The sequence below is a fragment of the Chiloscyllium punctatum genome, chromosome 9 (assembly GCF_047496795.1).
Source record: "Chiloscyllium punctatum isolate Juve2018m chromosome 9, sChiPun1.3, whole genome shotgun sequence".
NCBI classification, from domain to species: Eukaryota; Metazoa; Chordata; class Chondrichthyes; order Orectolobiformes; family Hemiscylliidae; genus Chiloscyllium; species Chiloscyllium punctatum.
Genome location: NC_092747.1, coordinates 3,350,691 through 3,371,452, shown reverse-complemented (window position 1 = coordinate 3,371,452; position 20,762 = coordinate 3,350,691). Strand labels below are relative to the sequence as shown.

At 50.6% G+C, this 20,762-nt stretch overlaps 1 protein-coding gene across 6 annotated transcripts in view; it reads left to right on the top strand.

Moving 5' to 3' along the window:
* Positions 1–19,368, top strand: part of rhogb (ras homolog family member Gb) — a 100,912-nt gene extending 81,544 nt beyond the window's left edge. For all 6 annotated transcript variants that reach the window (XM_072576709.1, XM_072576708.1, XM_072576711.1 and 3 more), the window contains one exon: positions 15,897–19,368. In XM_072576709.1, coding sequence (XP_072432810.1) covers positions 15,923–16,501 — 579 coding nt within the window. In that variant the 5' untranslated portion in view covers positions 15,897–15,922 and the 3' untranslated portion in view covers positions 16,502–19,368. The remainder of the gene's footprint in view (positions 1–15,896) is intronic.
* The last annotated feature ends 1,394 nt before the right edge of the window (positions 19,369–20,762 follow it).

Here is a 20,762-nt window from a genome sequence, read left to right as displayed (position 1 = left end):
TCAGTCAGTTGGTCAGACAGTCAGTCGGTGAGTCAGTCAGTCGGTGTGTCAGTCAGTCGGTCAGCCGGTTGGTCAGTAAATCAGTCAGTCAGTCGGTCAGTCAGTTGACAGTCGGTCAATCAGTTGGTCATTCAGTCAGTCTGACCGTCGGTTAGTCAGTCAGTCGGTCAGTCGTTCATTCCATTGGTCAGTCAGTTATTCTGTCGGTCAGTCAGTTGGTCAGTAAGTCAGTCGGTCAGTCCATCAGCCGGTCAGTCAATCGGACAGTCAGTCGGTCAGTCAGTCAGTAGGTCAGTCAGTCGGTCAATCTGTTGGTCAGTCGGTCAGTCAGTCAGTCGGTCAGTCAGTTGGTCAGTCAGTCAGTCAGTTGGTCACTTGGTCAGTCTGTTAGTCAGTCAGTCAGTCAGTCGGTGAGTCAGTCAGTCGGTCAGTCGGTCAGTCAGTCGGTCAGTCGGTCAGTCAGTCTGTTAGTCAGTCAGTCAGTCAGTCGGTCAGTCAGTCGGTCAGTCAGTCAGTTAGTTGGTCAGTCGGTCAGTCAGTCAGTCAGTTGGTCAGTCAGTCAGTCGGTCAGTCAGTTGGTCAGTCGGTCATGCAATCAGACGGTCAGTCAGTCGGTAAGTACATTGGTCAGTCAGTTGGTCAGTCAGTCGGTCAGTCAGTCAGTCATTCGTCAGTCAGTCTGTCAGTCGGTCAGTCTGTCGGTCAGTCAGTCAGTTGGTCAGTCAGTCAGTCAGTCTGTCGGTCAGTCGGTCAGTCAGTCGGTCAGTGAGTCAGTTAGTCAGTAAGTCAGTCGGTTAGTCGGTCAGTCCATCGGTCAGTCCGTCGTTAAGTCAGTCAATCAGTTGGTCAGTCAGTCAGTCGGTCAGTCGTTCATTCCATTGGTCAGTCAGTTATTCAGTTGGTCAGTCAGTTGGTCAGTAAGTCAGTCGGTCATTCCATCAGCTGGTCAGTCAGTCGGTGAGTCAGTCGGTGAGTCAGTCAGTCGGTCAGTCAGTCAGTCAATCCGTTGGTCAGTCAGTTGGTCACTTGGTCAGTCAGTCAGTCGGTCAGTTGGTCAGTCAGTCGGTCAGTAAGTCAGTCAGTTGGTCAGTCGGTCAGTCAGTCAGTCGGTCAGTCAGTTGGTCAGTCCGTTAGTCAGTTGGTCAGTCGGTCGGTCAGTCAGTCGGTCAGTCGGTCAGTCAGTCGGTCAGTCGGTCAGTCAGACAGTCTGGTCAGTCAGTTGGTCAGTTGGTCAGTCGGTCAGTCAGCTGGTCTGTCAGTCAGTCAGTCAGTCGGTCAGTCGGTCGGTCATTTGGTCAGTCAGTCAGTCGGTCATTCAGTTGGTCAGTCAGGCAGTCTGTCAGTCGGTCAGTCAGTCAGTGAGTTAGTCGGTCAGTCAGTTGGTCAGTCGGTCAGTCGGTGAGTCAGTCAGTCGGTCAGTCTGTTAGTCAGTCAGTCAGTCTGTCAGTCGGTCAGTCAGTCAGTCGGTCAGTCAGTCAGTCGGTCAGTGCGTCAGTCAGTCGGTCAGTCAGTCAGTCGGTGAGTCAGTCAGTTGGTCAGACAGTCAGTCGGTGAGTCAGTCAGTCGGTGTGTCAGTCAGTCGGTCAGTCCGTTGGTCAGTAAATCAGTCAGTCAGTCGGTCAGTCAGTTGTCAGTCGGTCAATCAGTTGGTCATTCAGTCAGTCTGTCCGTCGGTTAGTCAGTCAGTCGGTCAGTCGTTCATTCCATTGGCCAGTCAGTTATTCAGTCGGTCAGTCAGTTGGTCAGTAAGTCAGTCGGTCAGTCCATCAGCCGGTCAGTCAATCGGACAGTCAGTCGGTCAGTCAGTCAGTAGGTCAGTCAGTCGGTCAATCTGTTGGTCAGTCGGTCAGTCAGTCAGTCGGTCAGTCAGTTGGTCAGTCGGTCAGTCAGTTGGTCACTTGGTCAGTCTGTTAGTCAGTCAGTCAGTCAGTCGGTCAGTCAGTCGGTCAGTCAGTCAGTCAGTCAGTCAGTCAGTTAGTTGGTCAGTCGGTCAGTCAGTCAGTCAGTCAGTTGGTCAGCCTGTCAGTCGGTCAGTCAGTCAGTCGGTCAGTCAGTTGGTCAGTCGGTCATTCAATCAGTCAGTCAGTCAGTCGGTAAGTACATTGGTCAGTCAGTTGGTCAGTCAGTCGGTCAGTCAGTCAGTCATTCGTCAGTCAGTCTGTCAGTCGGTCAGTCTGTCGGTCAGTCAGTCAGTTGGTCAGTCAGTCGGTCAGTCTGTTGGTCAGTCGGTCAGTCAGTCGGTCAGTGAGTCAGTTGGTCAGTAAGTCAGTTGGTTAGTCGGTCAGTCCATCGGTCAGTCCGTCGTTAAGTCAGGTAATCAGTCGGTCAGTCAGTCAGTCGGTCAGTCGTTCATTCCATTGGTCAGTCAGTTATTCAGTCGGTCAGTCAGTTGGTCAGTAAGTCAGTCAGTCAGTCCATCAGCCGGTCAGTCAGTCGGTGAGTCAGTCGGTCAGTCAGTCAGTCGGTCAGTCAGTCAGTCAATCCGTTGGTCAGTCAGTTGGTCACTTGGTCAGTCAGTCAGTCGGTCAGTCAGTCGGTCAGTCAGTCGGTCAGTAAGTCAGTCAGTCGGTCAGTCGGTCAGTCAGTCAGTTGGTTAGTTGGTCAGTCGGTTAGTCAGTTGGTCAGTCGGTCGGTCAGTCAGTCGGTCAGTCAGTCAGTCAGTCGGTCAGTCAGTCAGTCGGTCAGTCAGTTGGTCAGTCGGTCATTCAATCAGTCGGTCAGACAGTCGGTTAATACATTGGTCAGTCAGTTGGTCAGTCATTTGGTCAGTCAGTCAGTCAGTCATTTGTCAGTCAGTCTGTCAGTCGGTCAGTCTGTCGGTCAGTCAGTCAGTTGGTCAGTCAGTCGGTCAGTCTGTCGGTCAGTCAGTCAGTCAGTCGGTCAGTCGTTCATTCCGTTGGTCAGTCAGTTATTCAGTCGGTCAGTCAGTCGGTCAGTGAGTCAGTTGGTCAGTAAGTCAGTTGGTTAATCGTTCAGTCCATCGGTCAGTCCGTCAGTAAGTCACTAAATCAGTCGGTCAGTCAGTCAGTCGGTCAGTCGTTCATTCCATTGGTCAGTCAGTTATTCAGTCGGTCAGTCAGTTGGTCAGTAAGTCAGTCGGTCAGTCCATCAGCCGGTCAGTCAATCGGACAGTCAGTCGGTCAGTCAGTCAGTAGGTCAGTCAGTCGGTCAATCTGTTGGTCAGTCGGTCAGTCAGTCAGTCGGTCAGTCAGTTGGTCAGTCGGTCAGTCAGTTGGTCACTTGGTCAGTCTGTTAGTCAGTCAGTCAGTCGGTCAGTCAGTCAGTCAGTCAGTCAGTTGGTCAGTCGGTCAGTCAGTTGGTCACTTGGTCAGTCTGTTAGTCAGTCAGTCAGTCGGTCAGTCAGTCGGTCAGTCAGTCAGTTAGTTGGTCAGACGGTCAGTCAGTCAGTCAGTTGGTCAGCCTGTCAGTCGGTCAGTCAGTCAGTCGGTCAGTCAGTTGGTCAGTCGGTCATTCAATCAGTCGGTCAGTCAGTCGGTAAGTACATTGGTCAGTCAGTTGGTCAGTCAGTTGGTCAGTCAGTCAGTCATTCGTCAGTCAGTCTGTCAGTCGGTCAGTCTGTCGGTCAGTCAGTCAGTTGGTCAGTCAGTCGGTCAGTCTGTTGGTCAGTCAGTCAGTCAGTCAGTCAGTGAGTCAGTTGGTCAATAAGTCAGTCGGTTAGTCGGTCAGTCCATCGGTCAGTCCGTCGTTAAGTCAGTCAATCAGTCGGTCAGTCGTTCATTCCATTGGTCAGTCAGTTATTCAGTTGGTCAGTCAGTTGGTCAGTAAGTCAGTCGGTCAGTCCATCAGCCGGTCAGTCAGTCGGTGAGTCAGTCGGTGAGTCAGTCAGTCGGTCAGTCAGTCAGTCAATCCGTTGGTCAGTCAGTTGGTCAGTCCGTTAGTCAGTTGGTCAGTCGGTCGGTCAGTCAGTCGGTCAGTCAGTCGGTTAGTCGGTCAGTCAGTCAGTCTGGTCAGTCAGTTGGTCAGTTGGTCAGTCGGTCAGTCAGCTGGTCTGTCGGTCAGTCAGTCAGTTGGTCAGTCAGTCGGTCATTCAGTTGGTCTGTCAGGCAGTCTGTCAGTCGGTCAGTCAGTCAGTGAGTTAGTCGGTCAGTCAGTTGGTCAGTTGGTCAGTCTGTCAGTTGGTCAATCAGTCAGTCGGCCAATCAGTCAGTCGGTCAGTCAGTTGGTCAGTCGGTCAGTCGGTGAGTCAGTCAGTCGGTCAGTCAGTTGGTCAGTCAGTCAGTCTGTCAGTCGGTCAGTCAGTCAGTCAGTCAGTCAGTCGGTCAGTGCGTCAGTCAGTCGGTCAGTCAGTCAGTCGGTGAGTCAGTCAGTCGGTGTGTCAGTCAGTCGGTCAGTCCGTTGGTCAGTAAATCAGTCAGTCAGTCGGTCAGTCAGTTGTCAGTCGGTCAATCAGTTGGTCATTCAGTCAGTCTGTCCGTCGGTTAGTCAGTCAGTCGGTCAGTCGTTCATTCCATTGGTCAGTCAGTTATTCAGTCGGTCAGTCAGTTGGTCAGTAAGTCAGTCGGTCAGTCCATCAGCCGGTCAGTCAATCGGACAGTCAGTCGGTCAGTCAGTCAGTAGGTCAGTCAGTCGGTCAATCTGTTGGTCAGTCGGTCAGTCAGTCAGTCGGTCAGTCAGTTGGTCAGTCAGTCAGTCAGTTGGTCACTTGGTCAGTCTGTTAGTCAGTCAGTCAGTCAGTCGGTCAGTCAGTCGGTGAGTCAGTCAGTCGGTCAGTCGGTCAGTCAGTCAGTCGATGAGTCGGTCAGTCAGTCAGTCAGTCAGTCAGTTGGTCAGCCTGTCAGTCGGTCAGCCAGTCAGTCGGTCAGTCAGTTGGTCATTCGGTCATTCAATCAGTCATTCAGTCAGTCGGTAAGTACATTGGTCAGTCAGTTGGTCAGTCAGTCGGTCAGTCAGTCAGTCATTCGTCAGTCAGTCTGTCAGTCGGTCAGACTGTCGGTCAGTCAGTTGGTCATTCGGTCATTCAATCAGTCATTCAGTCAGTCGGTAAGTACATTGGTCAGTCAGTTGGTCAGTCAGTCGGTCAGTCAGTCAGTCATTCGTCAGTCAGTCTGTCAGTCGGTCAGACTGTCGGTCAGTCAGTCAGTTGGTCAGTCAGTCGGTCAGTCTGGTCAGTCAGTTGTTCAGTTGGTCAGTCTGTCAGTTGGTCAATGAGTCAGTCGGCCAGTCAGTCAGTCTGTCAGTCGGTCAGTCAGTCAGTCGGTCAGTCATTCAGTCGGTCAGTCGATCAGTCAGTCAGTCGGTGAGTCAGTCAGTTGGTCAGTTAGTCAGTAGGTGAGTCAGTCAGTCGGTGGGTCGGTCAGTCAGTCAGTCGGTGAGTCGGTCAGTCGGTCAGTCAGTCATTCGGTCGGTCAGTCAGTTGGTCAGTCAGTCAGTCGGTCAGTCAGTCATTTGGTCAGTCAGTCAGTCAGTCAGTGAGTTGGTCAGTCCGTGAGTCAGTCTGTCAGTCAGTTGGTCAGTCAGTCAGTCGGTGAGTCAGTCAGTCGCTGAGTCAGTCAGTCAGTTTATCAGTCAGTCAGTCAGTGAGTTGGTCAGTCGGTGAGTCGGTCAGTCGGTCAGTCAGTCAGTTGGTCAGTCAGTCAGTCGGTGAGTCGGTCAGTCGGTGAGTCAGTCAGTCAGTCAGTCAGTCAGTTGGTCAGTCAGTCAGTCGGTGAGTCAGTCAGTCGGTCAGTCAGTCAGTCGGTGGTCAGTCGGTCAGTCAGTCAGTCAGTTGGTCAGTCAGTCAGTCGGTCAGTCAGTCAGACTGTCAGTCAGTCGGTCAATCAGTCAGTTGGTCAGTCAGTCAGTCGGTCAGTCAGTCATTTGGTCAGTCAGTCAGTCTGTCAGTGAGTTGGTCAGTCCGTGAGTCAGTCAGTCAGTTGGTCAGTCAGTGAGTCGGTGAGTCATTCAGTCGGTGAGTCAGTCAGTCGGTCAGTCGGTGAGTCGGTCAGTCGGTCAGTCAGTCAGTTGGTCAGTCAGTCAGTTGGTCAGTCAGTCATTTGGTCAGTCAGTCAGTCAGTCAGTGAGTTGGTCAGTCCGTGAGTCAGTCTGTCAGTCAGTTGGTCAGTCAGTCAGTCGGTGAGTCAGTCAGTCGGTGAGTCAGTCAGTCAGTTTATCAGTCAGTCAGTCAGTGAGTTGGTCAGTCGGTGAGTCGGTCAGTCGGTCAGTCAGTCAGTTGGTCAGTCAGTCAGTCGGTGAGTCGGTCAGTCGGTGAGTCAGTCAGTCAGTCAGTCAGTCAGTTGGTCAGTCAGTCAGTCGGTGAGTCAGTCAGTCGGTCAGTCAGTCAGTCGGTGGTCAGTCGGTCAGTCAGTCAGTCAGTTGGTCAGTCAGTCAGTCGGTCAGTCAGTCAGACTGTCAGTCAGTCGGTCAATCAGTCTGTCGGTCAGTCAGTCAGTTGGTCAGTCAGTCAGTCGGTCAGTCAGTCATTTGGTCAGTCAGTCAGTCTGTCAGTGAGTTGGTCAGTCCGTGAGTCAGTCAGTCAGTCAGTTGGTCAGTCAGTGAGTCGGTGAGTCATTCAGTCGGTGAGTCAGTCAGTCGGTCAGTCGGTCAGGCAGTCAGTTGGTCAGTCAGTCAGTCGGTGAGTCGGTCAGTCGGTGAGTCAGTCAGTTGGTCAGTCAGTCGGTGAGTCGGTCAGTCGGTCAGTCAGTCAGTTGGTCAGTCAGTCAGTTTATCAGTCAGTCAGTCGGTGAGTCAGTCAGTCGGTCAGTCAGTCAGTCGGTGAGTCAGTCAGTTGGTGAGTCAGTCAGTCGGTCAGTCGGTTGGTCAGTCTGTCAGTCAGTTGGTGAGTCAATCCGTCGGTGTGTCGGTCAGTCGGTCAGTCAGTCAGTCGGTGAGTCAGTCAGTCGGTGAGTTAGTCAGTCAGTCGGCGGGTCAGTCAGTCGGTCAGTCAGTCAGTCAGGGGTCAGTCAGTTGGTCAGTCAGTCAGTCGTTGAGTCGGTCAGTCGGTCAGTCAGTCACTTGGTCAGTCAGTCAGTTGGTGAGTCAGTCCGTCGGTGAGTCAGTCAGTCGGTGAGTCAGTCAGTCGGTGAGTCAGTCAGTCGGTCAGTCGGTCAGTCGGTCAGTCAGTCAGTTGGTCAGTCAGTCAGTTTATCAGTCAGTCAGTCGGTGAGTCAGTCAGTCAGGGGTCAGTCAGTTGGTCAGTCAGTCAGTCGTTGAGTCGGTCAGTCGGTCAGTCAGTCACTTGGTCAGTCAGTCAGTTGGTGAGTCAGTCCGTCGGTGAGTCAGTCAGTCGGTGAGTCAGTCAGTCGGTGAGTCAGTCAGTCGGTCAGTCGGTCAGTCAGTCAGTTGGTCAGTCAGTCAGTTTATCAGTCAGTCAGTCGGTGAGTCAGTCAGTTGGTGAGTCAGTCAGTTGGTCAGTCAGTGAGTAGGTGAGTCAGTCAGTCGGTGAGTCGGTCAGTCAGTCAGTCGGTCAGTCAGTCAGTTGGTCAGTCAGTCAGTCGGTGAGTCGGTCAGTCGGTGAGTCGGTCAGTCGGTCAGTCAGTCAGTTGGTCAGTCAGTCAGTGAGTAGGTCAGTCGGTCAGTCAGTCAGTTGGTGAGTCAGTCAATCGGTGAGTCAGTCAGTCGGTCAGTCGGTCAGTCAGTTAGTCGGTGAGTCAGTCAGTCGGTGAGTCGGTCAGTCAGTCAGTCGGTCAGTCAGTCAGTTGGTCAGTCAGTCAGTCGGTGAGTCGGTCAGTCGGTGAGTCGGTCAGTCGGTCAGTCAGTCAGTTGGTCAGTCAGTCAGTGAGTAGGTCAGTCGGTCAGTCAGTCAGTTGGTGAGTCAGTCAATCGGTGAGTCAGTCAGTCGGTCAGTCGATCAGTCAGTTAGTCAGTGAGTCAGTCAGTTGGTCAGTCAGTCAGTCGGTGAGTCAGTCAGTCGGTGAGTTAGTCAGTCAGTCGGCGAGTCAGTCAGTCGGTCAGTCAGTCAGTCAGGGGTCAGTCAGTTGGTCAGTCAGTCAGTCGTTGAGTCGGTCAGTCGGTCAGTCAGTCACTTGGTCAGTCAGTCAGTTGGTGAGTCAGTCCGTCGGTGAGTCAGTCAGTCGGTGAGTCAGTCAGTCGGTGAGTCAGTCAGTCGGTCAGTCGGTTGGTCGGTCAGTCAGTCAGTTGGTGTGTCAGTCAGTTGGTGAGTCAGTCAGTTGGTGAGTCAGTCAGTAGGTGAGTCAGTCTGTCGGTGAGTCAGTCAGTCGGTCAGTCAGTCAGTTGGTGAGTCAGTCAGTCGGTGAGTCAGTCAGTCAGTCAGTCTGTTGGTCAGTCGGTGAGTCAGTCAGTTGGTCAGTCAGTCAGTCGGTGAGTCAGTCAGTCAGTCAGTCAGTCAGTAGGTCAGTCAGTCTGTGAGTCAGTCAGTCGGTCAGTCAGTCAGTTGGTCAGTCAGTCGGTGAGTCGGTCAGTCAGTCAGTCAGGGGTCAGTCAGTTGGTCAGTCCGTCAGTCGGTGAGTCGGTCAGTCAGTCAGTCAATTGGTCAGTCACTCAGTCGGTGAGTTAGTCAGTTGGTGAGTCAGTCAGTCGGTGAGTAGGTCAGTCGGTCAGTCAGTCAATCGGTGAGTCAGTCAGTCAGTGAGTAGGTCAGTTGGTCAGTCAGTCAGTCGGTGAGTAGGTCAGTCGGTCAGTCAGTCAGTCGGTGAGTCTGTCAGTCGGTGAGTCAGTCAGTCAGTCAGTCTGTTGGTCAGTCAGTCGGTGAGTCAGTCAGTCGGTCAGTCAGTCAGGGGTCAGTCAGTTGGTCAGTCAGTCAGTCGGTGAGTCGGTCAGTCAGTCAGTTGGTCAGTCAGTCAGTTGGTGAGTCAGTCAGTCGGTCAGTCATTCAGTCGGTCAGTCGATCAGTCAGTCAGTCGGTGAGTCAGTCAGTCGGTCAGTTAGTCAGTAGCTGAGTCAGTCAGTCTGTGGGTCGGTCAGTCAGTCAGTCAGTCAGTCGGTGAGTCGGTCAGTCGGTCAGTCAGTCAGTTGGTCAGTCAGTCAGTCGGTCAGTCAGTCATTTGGTCAGTCAGTCAGTCAGTCAGTGAGTTGGTCAGTCCGTGAGTCAGTCTGTCAGTCAGTTGGTCAGTCAGTCAGTCAGTGAGTCAGTCAGTCGGTGAGTCAGTCAGTCAGTCAGTTTATCAGTCAGTCAGTCAGTGAGTTGGTCAGTCGGTGAGTCAGTCAGTCGGTCAGTCAGTCAGTTGGTCAGTCAGTCAGTTAGTGAGTCGGTCAGTCGGTGAGTCAGTCAGTCAGTCAGTTGGTCAGTCAGTCAGTCGGTGAGTCAGTCAGTCGGTCAGTCAGTCAGTCGGTAGTCAGTCAGTCAGTCGGTCAGTCAGTCAGTCAGTCAGTTGGTCAGTCAGCCAGTTGGTCAGTCAGTCAGTCGGTCTGTCAGTCAGTCGGTCAGTCAGTTGGTCAGTCAATCAGTCAGTGAGTCAGTCAGTTGGTCAGTCAGTCAGTCGGTGAGTCAGTCAGTCGGTCTGTCAGTCAGTCAGTCAGTCAGTCAGTTGGTCAGTCAGTCATTCGGTCAGTCAGTCAGTTGGTCAGTCAGTCAGTCGGTCAGTCAGTCATTTGGTCAGTCAGTCAGTCAGTGAGTTGGTCAGTCCATGTGTCAGTCTGTCGGTCAGTTGGTCAGTCAGTCAGTCAGTGAGTCAGTCAGTCGGTGAGTCAGTCAGTCAGTCAGTTTATCAGTCAGTCAGTCAGTGAGTTGGTCAGTCGGTGAGTCGGTCAGTCGGTCAGTCAGTCAGTTGGTCAGTCAGTCAGTCGGTGAGTCGGTCAGTCGGTGAGTCAGTCTGTCAGTCAGTCAGTCAGTTGGTCAGTCAGTCAGTCGGTGAGTCAGTCAGTCGGTCAGTCAGTCAGTCGGTGAGTCAGTCAGTCAGTCAGTCAGTCGGTCAGTCAGTCAGTCAGTCAGTTGGTCAGTCAGTCAGTCGGTCTGTCAGTCAGTCGGTCAGTCAGTTGGTCAGTCAATCAGTCAGTGAGTCAGTCAGTTGGTCAGTCAGTCAGTCGGCGAGTCAGTCAGTCGGTCTGTCAGTCAGTCGGTGAATCAGTCAGTCGGTCAGTCAGTCAGTCGGTGAGTCAGTCAGTTGGTGAGTCAGTCAGTCGGTCAGTCAGTCGGTCGGTCGGTGGGTGTTTCTGTCTGACTGTCAGTGTAGTCACCGCACTGTTCACTCGGGGTCAGTGAGCTGTATACGCTGGGGCTCATTAGGGAAGCGCAGCGTTACCTCAATGCTTTATTCCAGGAGGCTCTCTCACTGATGACTGAGTATCCTGAAGCAGAAGTTGGCTATTCAGCCCATCGAGTCTGCTGTGCCAGTCAATGAGATCATGGAAGATCTGATTATCCTCAACTCCTCTTTCCTGCCTTTTCCTTCAATTCCATCACGGGTTAAAACTCTGTCTGTCTCAGCCTTGAGTTGACTCACTGGAACATACTTACCCAACAGCCCTGGGTGGTGAAGAATTCCACAGATTCCCTCCTGTCTGAGAGAAGAGATTCTTCCTCATCTCTGTCTTCAATGTGCAAACCCCTATTCCGAGAAGATGCCGCGCTGGTCCCTGTTGAACCAGGGGAAAAGCAACATTTCCACGTGCACCCTGTCAAATCCCCCGGGAATGAAGCCATCTCTCAACCTCCTCACCCTCTCCTCATCAACCCGTCCCTCCAGCAACATGAATCTTCTCAGGGATGCCTCCAATGCAGGTCTATCTCTCCTTCGATAAGGGACCTGAAACCATTCCCACTCTTCCAGCTGTGCTCTCTATCGTTTTAGTGAAACCTCCCACTTTTATAGTAATTGCCGCTGAAATAAAGACCAACATTCCATTTGCCTTTCCACCTGAATGTGGATCTTGAATCTTAATGCACAGAGGATTCCCAAATCCCTATGTTCCACAGCTATCTGTTGGCTTTCAATAATAGCCTTCTGATCTATTCTTCCTGCTACAGCACATGACCTCACATGGCCCCATCCACAAGGTCTCTTGCCTTGTCTATCCCCCTCCATCATCCACACACAGGGTGACAGTCCATTCACTTTCCATGGAAGATGAGGAGGGGCAAGGATAAGGGCAGCTTGTTCCCTTTAGTTGAAGAATCATTCCCGAGGGAACACGGATTCAAGGTGAGGGGCTGGTGGGGGGGTGGGGGGATGGGGGGGGGTTGGTGATAGTCCAGAAGGCAGTGCCTGGGAGAGTGGTAGTGCAGAGAGGGGAGCCCCTGGTACACCGTAACATTAAAGCACTGGGCTGAGGGCAGGTAAAAGGTCTGGCATTTCGCGAGTGGGCCACTTCTACACTGTGTGATTCTGATGATTTCATAGAAGCTCTACCATGTGAAAACAGGCCATTCAGCCCAACAAGTCCACTCCTATCTTCCAAAGGGCATCCACCCAGACTCCACACCCTCCCCCCCCCCCCCATCCCTGTAACACTGTGTTTCCCACTGTGAGACCACACCCCTCCGTCACTACGGGCAAATTCCCATGGCCAATTCACCCGACCTGCACATCTTTGGACTGTGGGAGGAATCCGGAGCACCCGGAGGAAACCCACACAGACACGGGGAGAACGTGCAAACTCCACACAGTCGCCCGAGGCTGGGATCGAACCCGGGTCCCTGGCGCTGTGAGGCAGCTGCGCTAACCACTGAGCCACCTTTTCCATCTATTTATTTATTTTTCTGACTGGATTATTGGTCAGGGAGAGGAGGATGTGACAGTGAGTGAGGAATGAGGCAGGGACAGACAAGAGCACAGCACTGACTGCTGCCCAGCTTTGAGGTTCTCTCTGTTTGAGAGAATTTGCTGAGTGTGACGCTATGGCACAGGGTACAACACAACGGGGGGGGGGGGGTCAGGTTTTAACTGGAGATCATGAATCAAGGGGCAGAGTCAAAGCAGGAGAGACAAATAATTATCATTTTGGGAATGAAGGTCAGAGAACGGACAGAAGGTTCAGAGAGAATAGAGAACAAAAGAAAATGACTGAGGAAGGATATTTTTGTTGATAGTTTTCACTTCAGACTCAGCTGTGAACATTTCACAAGAATATTTTACAGACTATTTTAGACAACATCCTTTCTCAGGACAATGCCCTGACCAATCAGAGTCAGCCTGCCTAGTTTAAAGTTTAAACAAAGTCTGGCAGGTAACTGTCAATCGTATTAACGGGAGCATTCTCCATGGCAACGTCTCCATTATTCAGAGTCCACTCTCCTCTCATTGCAGCATCGATGTTGGTTTCCCTGTGAATTTGTATTCTTGTATATTGTCCTGAAGAGTGAGAGGCAGAGCTTTGGTAAAACATGCCTTGTTTCACCAAAACGCATGTTCCAGAATACCAACAATTAATTTACGAACCTCAGGATGTACTAACAGTCAGGACAAGATGTTACAAAGATAACAAAAAGGCAAAACTAAAGGCTTTATATCTGACTGTGTGTAACATTCATAACAAACAGAGTGTGCACGTTGATGTAATTAAATGTAATCTGATCGCCTTTATAGAACCATGACTGTCTGATATTGAGAATGAGGGTGTGAACATCGAGGGGTACATGATATTTAAGAAAAATCACAAGCTAGATAAATACTGGGGGGTGGGGGGTTATTCAGGGGGTAATAATGATGCAATAGTTAGTGATGACCTTGGTTCAGGGGAGCCTGGGGGGAGATGAGGAATAAGAGGGGAGAAAGGTCACTAGACAGGGTGGTCTACAGTCCCCTACCACTGACCCCAATCTGGCTCAAGGTTTTCACGATCAGAATGTTGGGTGTTGGCCTGGCAACAATCCTGAGTGACATCGGAACTGGAAAAATCCAATTGACCAGAGAAGAAGCTTACAGAATACTTCCATAGATTTCCTACAGGCCCAACACGTTCACACTGACCCTTCATAAGAGCATCCCACTGAGATTTACCCCCAGTCCTACCCCTGTAACCCTGCATTCCCAATGGCCTTAACATCCCTGACCAATTCACCTGACCTGCACATCTTTGGACTGTGGGAGGAAACCGGAGCACCCGGAGGAAACCCACACAGACACGGGGAGAATGTGTAAACTCCACACAGTCAGTCGCCCGAGGCGGGAATTGAACCCAGGTCCCTGTGAGGCAGCAGTGCTAACCACTGTGCCACTGTGCTGCTGCTTTAAAGGCAGCTTCTCAGAGCCAACCAGACAGCAGTTTTCGATTGGACTTGGTTTTGTGAGTTGTGATAAATCCCACTGTCCCACTGCAGATAGTGAGATTTGAAAATGGGACTAGAATAGTTAGGGGACAAGTGCAGACTCTGATAGGCCGAATGGCCTTTCTCTGTGCTGTACACCTCTATGACTCTATGGCTATGGCTGTATTCAGGTCCTCAGAGTGAAAACATCTCTTGGTAACAATGACCATAATATCATTGATTAGGAAAATATTCGGAAAACTATGTTCAGTTTGAGAGGGAGAAACACCATCTAAGATGAGAGATTTCAATGTAAGGAGATGCAATGACGTGGCGGGGAGGTTGGAGGATAGGTCAGTAAAGACAGTGGCAGATAATTGAAGGGACATTGGCAAATACGGAGAGTTAATATATTCCCAATCGAGAGGGAGGACACACCATCTTATCTCAAGAAATTAAGGAAAGCATCAAACTGAAGGGAAAAACAGATAATGATACAAAAAGGAGTGACAGGTCAGATAAATAGTCAGAATGTGAAGAATCGCAGAGAATTGAATGAAAGATTAATCAGGAGGAAGAGACCGGGGTATGAGGAAGTGAGCTGAGAATGTCAAAATGGATAGGAGCAGTTTTTAAAGACATTTCAAAAGGAAAAGCATCAGGTAACACGAGCATTTTTCACTAGAGGGTGAGAGCCAGGAGATCATCGGAAGGAAACAGTGGATGAAATGGACAAATACTTTGCTCCTGTCTTCACTCTGGAGGATATAGAACACACTGCGAACACACAGTGAACCCAGGGGTGGGATTCGGAGAGGACTCTGGTGCAATTACCATCATCGTGGAAGTGGGATGGAGTCAACAGAGGGAGCCATGAGCTGACAGGCGCCAGGTTCAGATGGATTCCATTCTCGGGGGGTTTTAAAAGCAGTTGGTGATAATTTTCCAAAACTCCCGAGATTCAGGAAATTGTACAAATATGATCCCGTTCGAATCATGGAAGGGATGACAGTTGGAAACTTGGAAAAGCTCCAGGTCATTGGGGGGGAGGAGGCCGCAGTCAGAGCTGAGAACAATACAGCACAGTAACAGGCCCTTTGACCTGCCAAGCCTGTGCCAACACATTTTGCTAAAACTGCCTTCACTTAGCGGATCAGCATCCCTCCATTCCCTTCCGATTCATGTATCTGTCCTGGTGCTTGGTGAATGCTGCTGTTTATTTAATTAAAATACAAGGTATGTGCAGAAAGGGTGCTCACCGATATAAACTGTGCCTGGATTTCCTCAAGGCACAGAGCAAGATTCCATAAAACGGGATAATACTGAACGTTGTGACTTGTGGGTGTATGTGGCGGGGGGGGGGGGGGGGGGGGGGGGGGGGGAGGTACTGGCATGGGTGAAAAATTAACTGACTGGCAGAAAGCAGAGAGTAAAGGGGTCATTGATTGGTTGGACGTGACAGATGGAGACTTCCAGGGGTCTGTACTGGGTCTTAACGTTTTACAGTTTACATGAACTATTGAGACAAGAGTAACAAGGACACTGTCACTAACTACAGCGAATGGTACCAAAGAGGGAAGTATCTTGTGAAGAGAACTCAACACAGAGGTGGGTATGAGGACATTAGGAAAATGGGCAAACTGGCAGATGGAGCAGACTGTGGGAAAAAGCGAAGTTGTTCACTTTGACAATAAGATTAAAAAAAAACAGAGAATTTCTGAAATGCAGTGAAGAGTTCGGAGGTGGTATAGGGTTCTAGACTTTCTGGTGCATGGGCACCACAAACTGTTCGAGTGCAGATCCAGCAAGGGATGAGGAACACTAACCAGACACTGTCTGTTATAGAGTAGGGGCGGTAATTGGCCAGGTTGGATTTGTCCCGCTATTTATGTACAGGACATACCTGGATAATGTTCCACATTGTCAGGTAGATGCCAGTGTTGTAACTGGACTGGAACAGCTTGGCTCGGGGAGTGGCAGGTTCTGGAGCACACGTCTTCAGTCCTATTGCTGGAATAGGGCCCGTAAGCTTTGCAGTATCCAGTGACTCCAGCCGTTTCTTGATGTCATTTAAAGTGAATTGAATTGGCTGGAGCCTGGTGCCTGTGATGCTGGGGACCACTGGAGGAGGCTGAGATGGATCATCCACTCGGCATTTCTGACTGAAGTTTGTTACAAATGCTGCAGCCTTATCTTTTGCCCTGATATACTGGGCTCTTTCATCATTGAGGATGGGGATATTTGTGGAGTCTCTTCCTCCAGTGAGTTGTTTAATTGTCCCCCTCCCCCCATTTTCAGGTAAGGGAATTAGAGTGTATTGGAAGTAGATGAGAACGTGGAATGCAGAACACAAACAGATCAGCCATGATCTTATTGAATGGTGAGAATGCTCAAGGGGCCGAATGGACTATTTCTGCTCCTAATGTATAGGGTTAAATGTTCAGTTAAGGCCTCTTCAGTCTTGTCAGCTTCCTGTATCATCACCCACGACCACTAAACCATATGAAGTAGGAGTGGAGTAGGCCCTTCGGCCCATCAAGCCTGTGCAAATATTCAATGTGATCACAGTAGATCTGACAATCCCTGACTCCACTTCCCTCCCATTTCTCTCCCTCAATCAGTCATCACTTCCTCAGATTATTGATCCTTTATCAGATGGCTGCTTGTGGGATCTTGCTGTGCACTGCCTGTCTCCAACATTACAACAGTGAGTTCGCTTGAACAGGGATTCCCACAATCCTGAGGTTGGGACAGGTGCTAGAGAAATGTACATCTGCATTTTCTTTTACTAATGGCAGGTTGGATTTTGCTGTAGGTCGGCTGTGGAAGTGGCTGTGGAGGATGGTGACCATCAAGGTGATGTTACTAGGCAACGAGCTAGTAGGCAAGACCTCGCTGATCGTCTGTCTCACCAGCAGAGCCTTCCCCCAGGACAGTGTGCCAACCGTCTTTGATGCCGTCACTACCCAGATCACTGTGGACCAGCGGATGGTCACTCTGAACTTGTGGGACACAGCTCCCCAAGAGGAGCATCTGCTGTCCATCCGCCAGTTCTACTATCCACAGACTGACATCTTCATCATCTGTTTCTCCATCGGGGACCCGGGCTCCTACCACGATATCTGGAATGACTGGTACCCAGAGGTTAAACGCCATCGACCCAACGTGCCCGTGTTACTGGTTGGCACCAAGAAAGATCTCCGCCACGATCCCAGCACCATCCTGAACCTCCTCAAACGTGAACTGGCACCAATCAGTTACCAACAAGGGGCCAGGCTTGCCCGTAAGATCAAGGCGGTGAAGTACGTGGAGTGCTCGGCGTTGCTGTGTGATGGTGTCCTCCAGGTGTTTGAGGAGGCAGCACGGACTGTTCTCCATCGGAGCCATCGGAAGCAGACCAGGAGCTGTGTGCTGACCTGACAGGGACAACCAGCAGCATGTGTCACCCACCCCTCCCCCCCTCACTCCCTCTCTCAACCTCTCACTCTCTTTCCCTGTCTCACTCTCTCTCCTTTACCCTCTCACTTGCCCTCTCTCTCTGTCTCTCACACACTCTCTCTTTCGCTCTCAATTTTTTGTTTTCTATCACTTCCACTCTCTCCCTCGTTCTCACTCTCTCCCTCTCTCATTCCATCCCTTGTTCTCACTCTCTCTGTCGTTCTTGCTCTCTCCGTTATCCTTCTCTCTCTCCCTCTCTCTAGTTGCACTAAACCCTTTGCCGTGGGAACACCTTACAGAATCCATTGTGCCAAATGTTGTTGTACATCCTCATGTCCCGGGACCTCCCTTGAGTTCACATCCCTCAGATGAGGGATGGGGTGATAAATGCCAGCCCAGCCAGTGATGCCCTCATCCTGTGAACAGCATTTTCTACCTTCTCTTGCCCAGAGGCTCCAGAATGTCCTTTAATTAACTAGGGCCGGACTGTCTTCCTCTCTCTGGCCCATTGTGTATAGACATCCTCGACCTTGGATCTGGTCAAAGGTCAAAGGGTGTGAGAGGCTCCGGGGCCCTCAGTGTTAGCTCAGGAACCTGTCACCCCCCACATCCCCTTCCCCCAGGAATAGTCCCCTCGAATTTCCTGAATGAACACCTCCATTAATCTCTTGATGGCAGGAGCCAGGGAGGGAATTCACTGAGAAATTAAGAAATAGGCCTCCTTGCGAATTATAACATTTTTTTTTACAAATTGGGGCTTGTTGGGGGAAGTCAGGAATTAGCTCATCGTTAGCTTTAATATTCAGGACAGAAGTGATAGGAGTGAGAGTTGGCCGTCTACCTCAGCTCCACTTTCCTGCACCAGCCCCCCCCTCCTCCCCCACCCCCCGAGGGTTCAGAAGATCGACTCATCTCGAGTCTCCAGTATATTGAGCCTCTACACCCCTCTGGGCTCGGGAGAGACAAAGACTCCCCCCCGCCCCTGTGAATGCAGTAATATCCGTCCACCTCAGTCTGCTGAGGGACTTGGACTGTCATCTGTTGGCAGGTTCCTTGCTCAGTCGATTCAGTGTTGACCCTGACCAGCTCCGTCAGATCCACTGCTCATTCCCTTGCTTCCTTCAGCGAAGGAGTCATTGTTAAAAAATCATGGGCTTTCCCAAAAGCAAGGAGCAGTTCCTTCTCTCCCCTCTCTCTCTCTCTCTCTCTCTCTCTCTCTCTCTCTCTCTCTCTCTCTCTCTCTCTCTCTCTCTCTCTGAGGTGAATCTTTGCAACTCTCTCCCTGGAAACGGTTGGTTGCAGAGTCCTTGGAGGGTGTAGAGGGCAGACGGGTGGAGATACTGGATGGGTGAGAGGATGAAAGGTTATCAGTGGTAGGTGAGAATGTGGATAATCATGTCAGCCACAATCCTATTGAATGATGGGGCAGGTTCGATGGGAACTTCACTCTGTGGTGCGTGATATCACTTTTGGTTATAAAATATAAAAAAGAACAGGCCAATGGGGTCCTTGTGGTACCATGATAGCATCCCTCCCTCTGAGCCAGGGGTGTGTAACAATATCTCTGAACAGGTTGGTTAGAAAATAAAACAGGAGGAATGGGCTGGATTGGGGGGGGGGGGGGTCTCCCCATGGCTGGAGCAGACACAGTTTCTGTGAAATCCCTGGAGAATTGGAAAATGTCTGGGATCCTGCTGGGGATGGGCATTCACTGGAGACCTCTGTCCACAAAGTGGAAGGAGGGGAATAGTCAAATAATGTGACCAATCAGCACCTCATGGGATGTCTTCATCAGCCCACTCCACTTCCTCCATCAGCCAATTATATATCTCTCAACCAAAACTAACTTGGAACCAGGCAACGATTTTGGATGTAGGTTTGCTCGTGGAGCTGGAAGGTTCATTTCCAGACGATTCGTCACCCTACGAGGTAACATTACCACTTGGGGGTGACGAAACGTCTGGAAATACACCTTCAAGCTCAGCGCAAACCCATATCCAAAACCTCAACCTGAGCTACAAATGTTCTCAAAACTTGCCAAGACCAGCCAATGGTGATCTGTGATTGGCTGGAGAGCTCAGAGGTGTGCACTCTGACTGGCTGGGGAGCTCAAAGTGTGCGCTGTGATTGGATGAATTGGTGAACAGCTATCATTCAAATGGGGTGTTGTAATTGGTTGCTATCCTGAAGCACTATGTTATGATTGGATGATTTGATTCATGGGCTTAGGAGGGAAATTGGCTGGGCCTCATTGGAGAACATTTTCGAATCTGAAATAAATTGAAGAACTGCCAATGTTGGAGATCTGAAACAAATAATGTCCTTTAGGAAGGGAAATCAGCCATTCTTAGCCAGTCTGACTCCAAACCCACAGCAATATGGATGATTGTTAACAATTAGGGATGGGTCATAAATGCTGCCCAACCAGAGACAGCCACATCCTGCGAATCAATAAAACAGAACAGAAATAGCTGGAGAAACTCAGCAGGCCTGGCAATCTCTGTGGAGAGAGAAACAGTGGTAATGTTTGAATCTAGCAAAGAGGCTTGAAGGCCCGAACTGTTCTGAAGAAGAACCATATCAGATTTGAAACGTTAACTGTGTTTCTCTCCACTGCCAGAACAGCTGAGTTTCCCCAGCAATTTCTGTGTTTGATTCGACAATCGGACTCAGGAGTAATATTTTCCGATGCTGTGCGGAGCCCGGAGAGGGAATTCACCCCTCACTGTGACAACAACAACTTATCAAATCATGTTACTGTATCCAAATAGAATATCTTGAGGAAAATCATCAAGGGAATTCGATAGGCTTTGGCTGAATGACTTTATTAAACATGATTTATATCTGCACTGATGTGTCCATTCATGTTTTTTTTGCCAATGTGGTTTAGTTTGAGAAAAAGGCAAGTATCACAATGGATGGAAACTCAGTTAAATCTGTCACAAGAGACACTTGGGAAAAGGGAAGGTCAGACTGTGAGGGTGGGGGTGGGGTGTGTGTTACAGGTCATTCTAACTACAGAAACCAGCTGCACGGTCAGTCACCTCAGCTCAGAGCTGGCCGGTTTGGAGGGAGGGAGTGACCAGGATGCTCAGGGAGAATCCTCAGTGAGTAGCTGGAGTCGGGAATGGGTTATGGGGTGTGACCACATACCATGAGGTTCATGAGCAGGTCCGGGCCATGCTTCCTGATGCCTGGGTGAGTGAGAACGAGACTGTGATGGAGGTGAGCAAACTGGTCATCACAATATGGAGGAGGAAATGTGAAGGTGGCTCGGGTGAATTGGCTGTGCTAAGTTGCCCATAATGTTAGGTGAACTAGTCAGGAGCAAATGTGGCTCAGTGGTTAGCACTGTTGCCTTGTAGCACCAGGGACCTGGGTTCAATTCCAGTCTCAGAGGATTGCATGTTTTCCCTGTGTCTGCGTGGGTTTCCTCCCACAGTTCAAAGATGTGCAGTTTAGGTGGATTGGCCATGGGAAATTGCTGGTAGTGTTCAGGGATGTAGGTTCAACCTGGGAAATTCAGGATTAAGGTGGAGCTGGGGGTGCACTTCAGAAGGTCAGTGTTGGTGAATGAAGGAAAACTTGATACATTGATGTCTGCTGTGGGTGGATATATTTCCACTAAACTCTTAGACTGAAGAATCTTACTTGAAGTGACCAGCCTGAGTTACACCGGAATTAAGATTTTCCACAGATCTGGGGACAGTACAGGGAGCAAATGTCCCTGTTAATCATTTACAATCCAATTATATTTTACACAGCAGCTGTAATTCCAGTTGGAACAGGTTCTGGTAAACCGCCAGGTCTAAAGAGCCGGAAATCCAATCCCACTCCCAAGCATGATCCTAATGGTCTTTGTAGCGCCACCAAACTGTACTGTCAGAGGGTCAGTGCTGAGGGAGTGGGCACTGTCAGAGGGTCAGTGCTGAGGGAGTGCCACACTGTTGGAGGGTCAGTGCTGAGGGAGTACCACACTGTCGGAGGGTCAGTGCTGAGGGAGTGCCGCACTGTTGGAGGGTCAGTGCTGAGGGAGTGCCACACTGTCAGAGGGTCAGTGCTGAGGGAGTGGGCACTGTCGGAGGGTCAGTGCTGAGGGAGTGGGCACTGTCGGAGGGTCAGTGCTGAGGGAGCGGGCACTGTCGGAGGGTCAGTGCTGAGGGAGTGGGCACTGTCGGAGGGTCAGTGCTGAGGGAGTACCACACTGTTGGACGGTCAGTGCTGAGGGAGTGCCACACTGTTG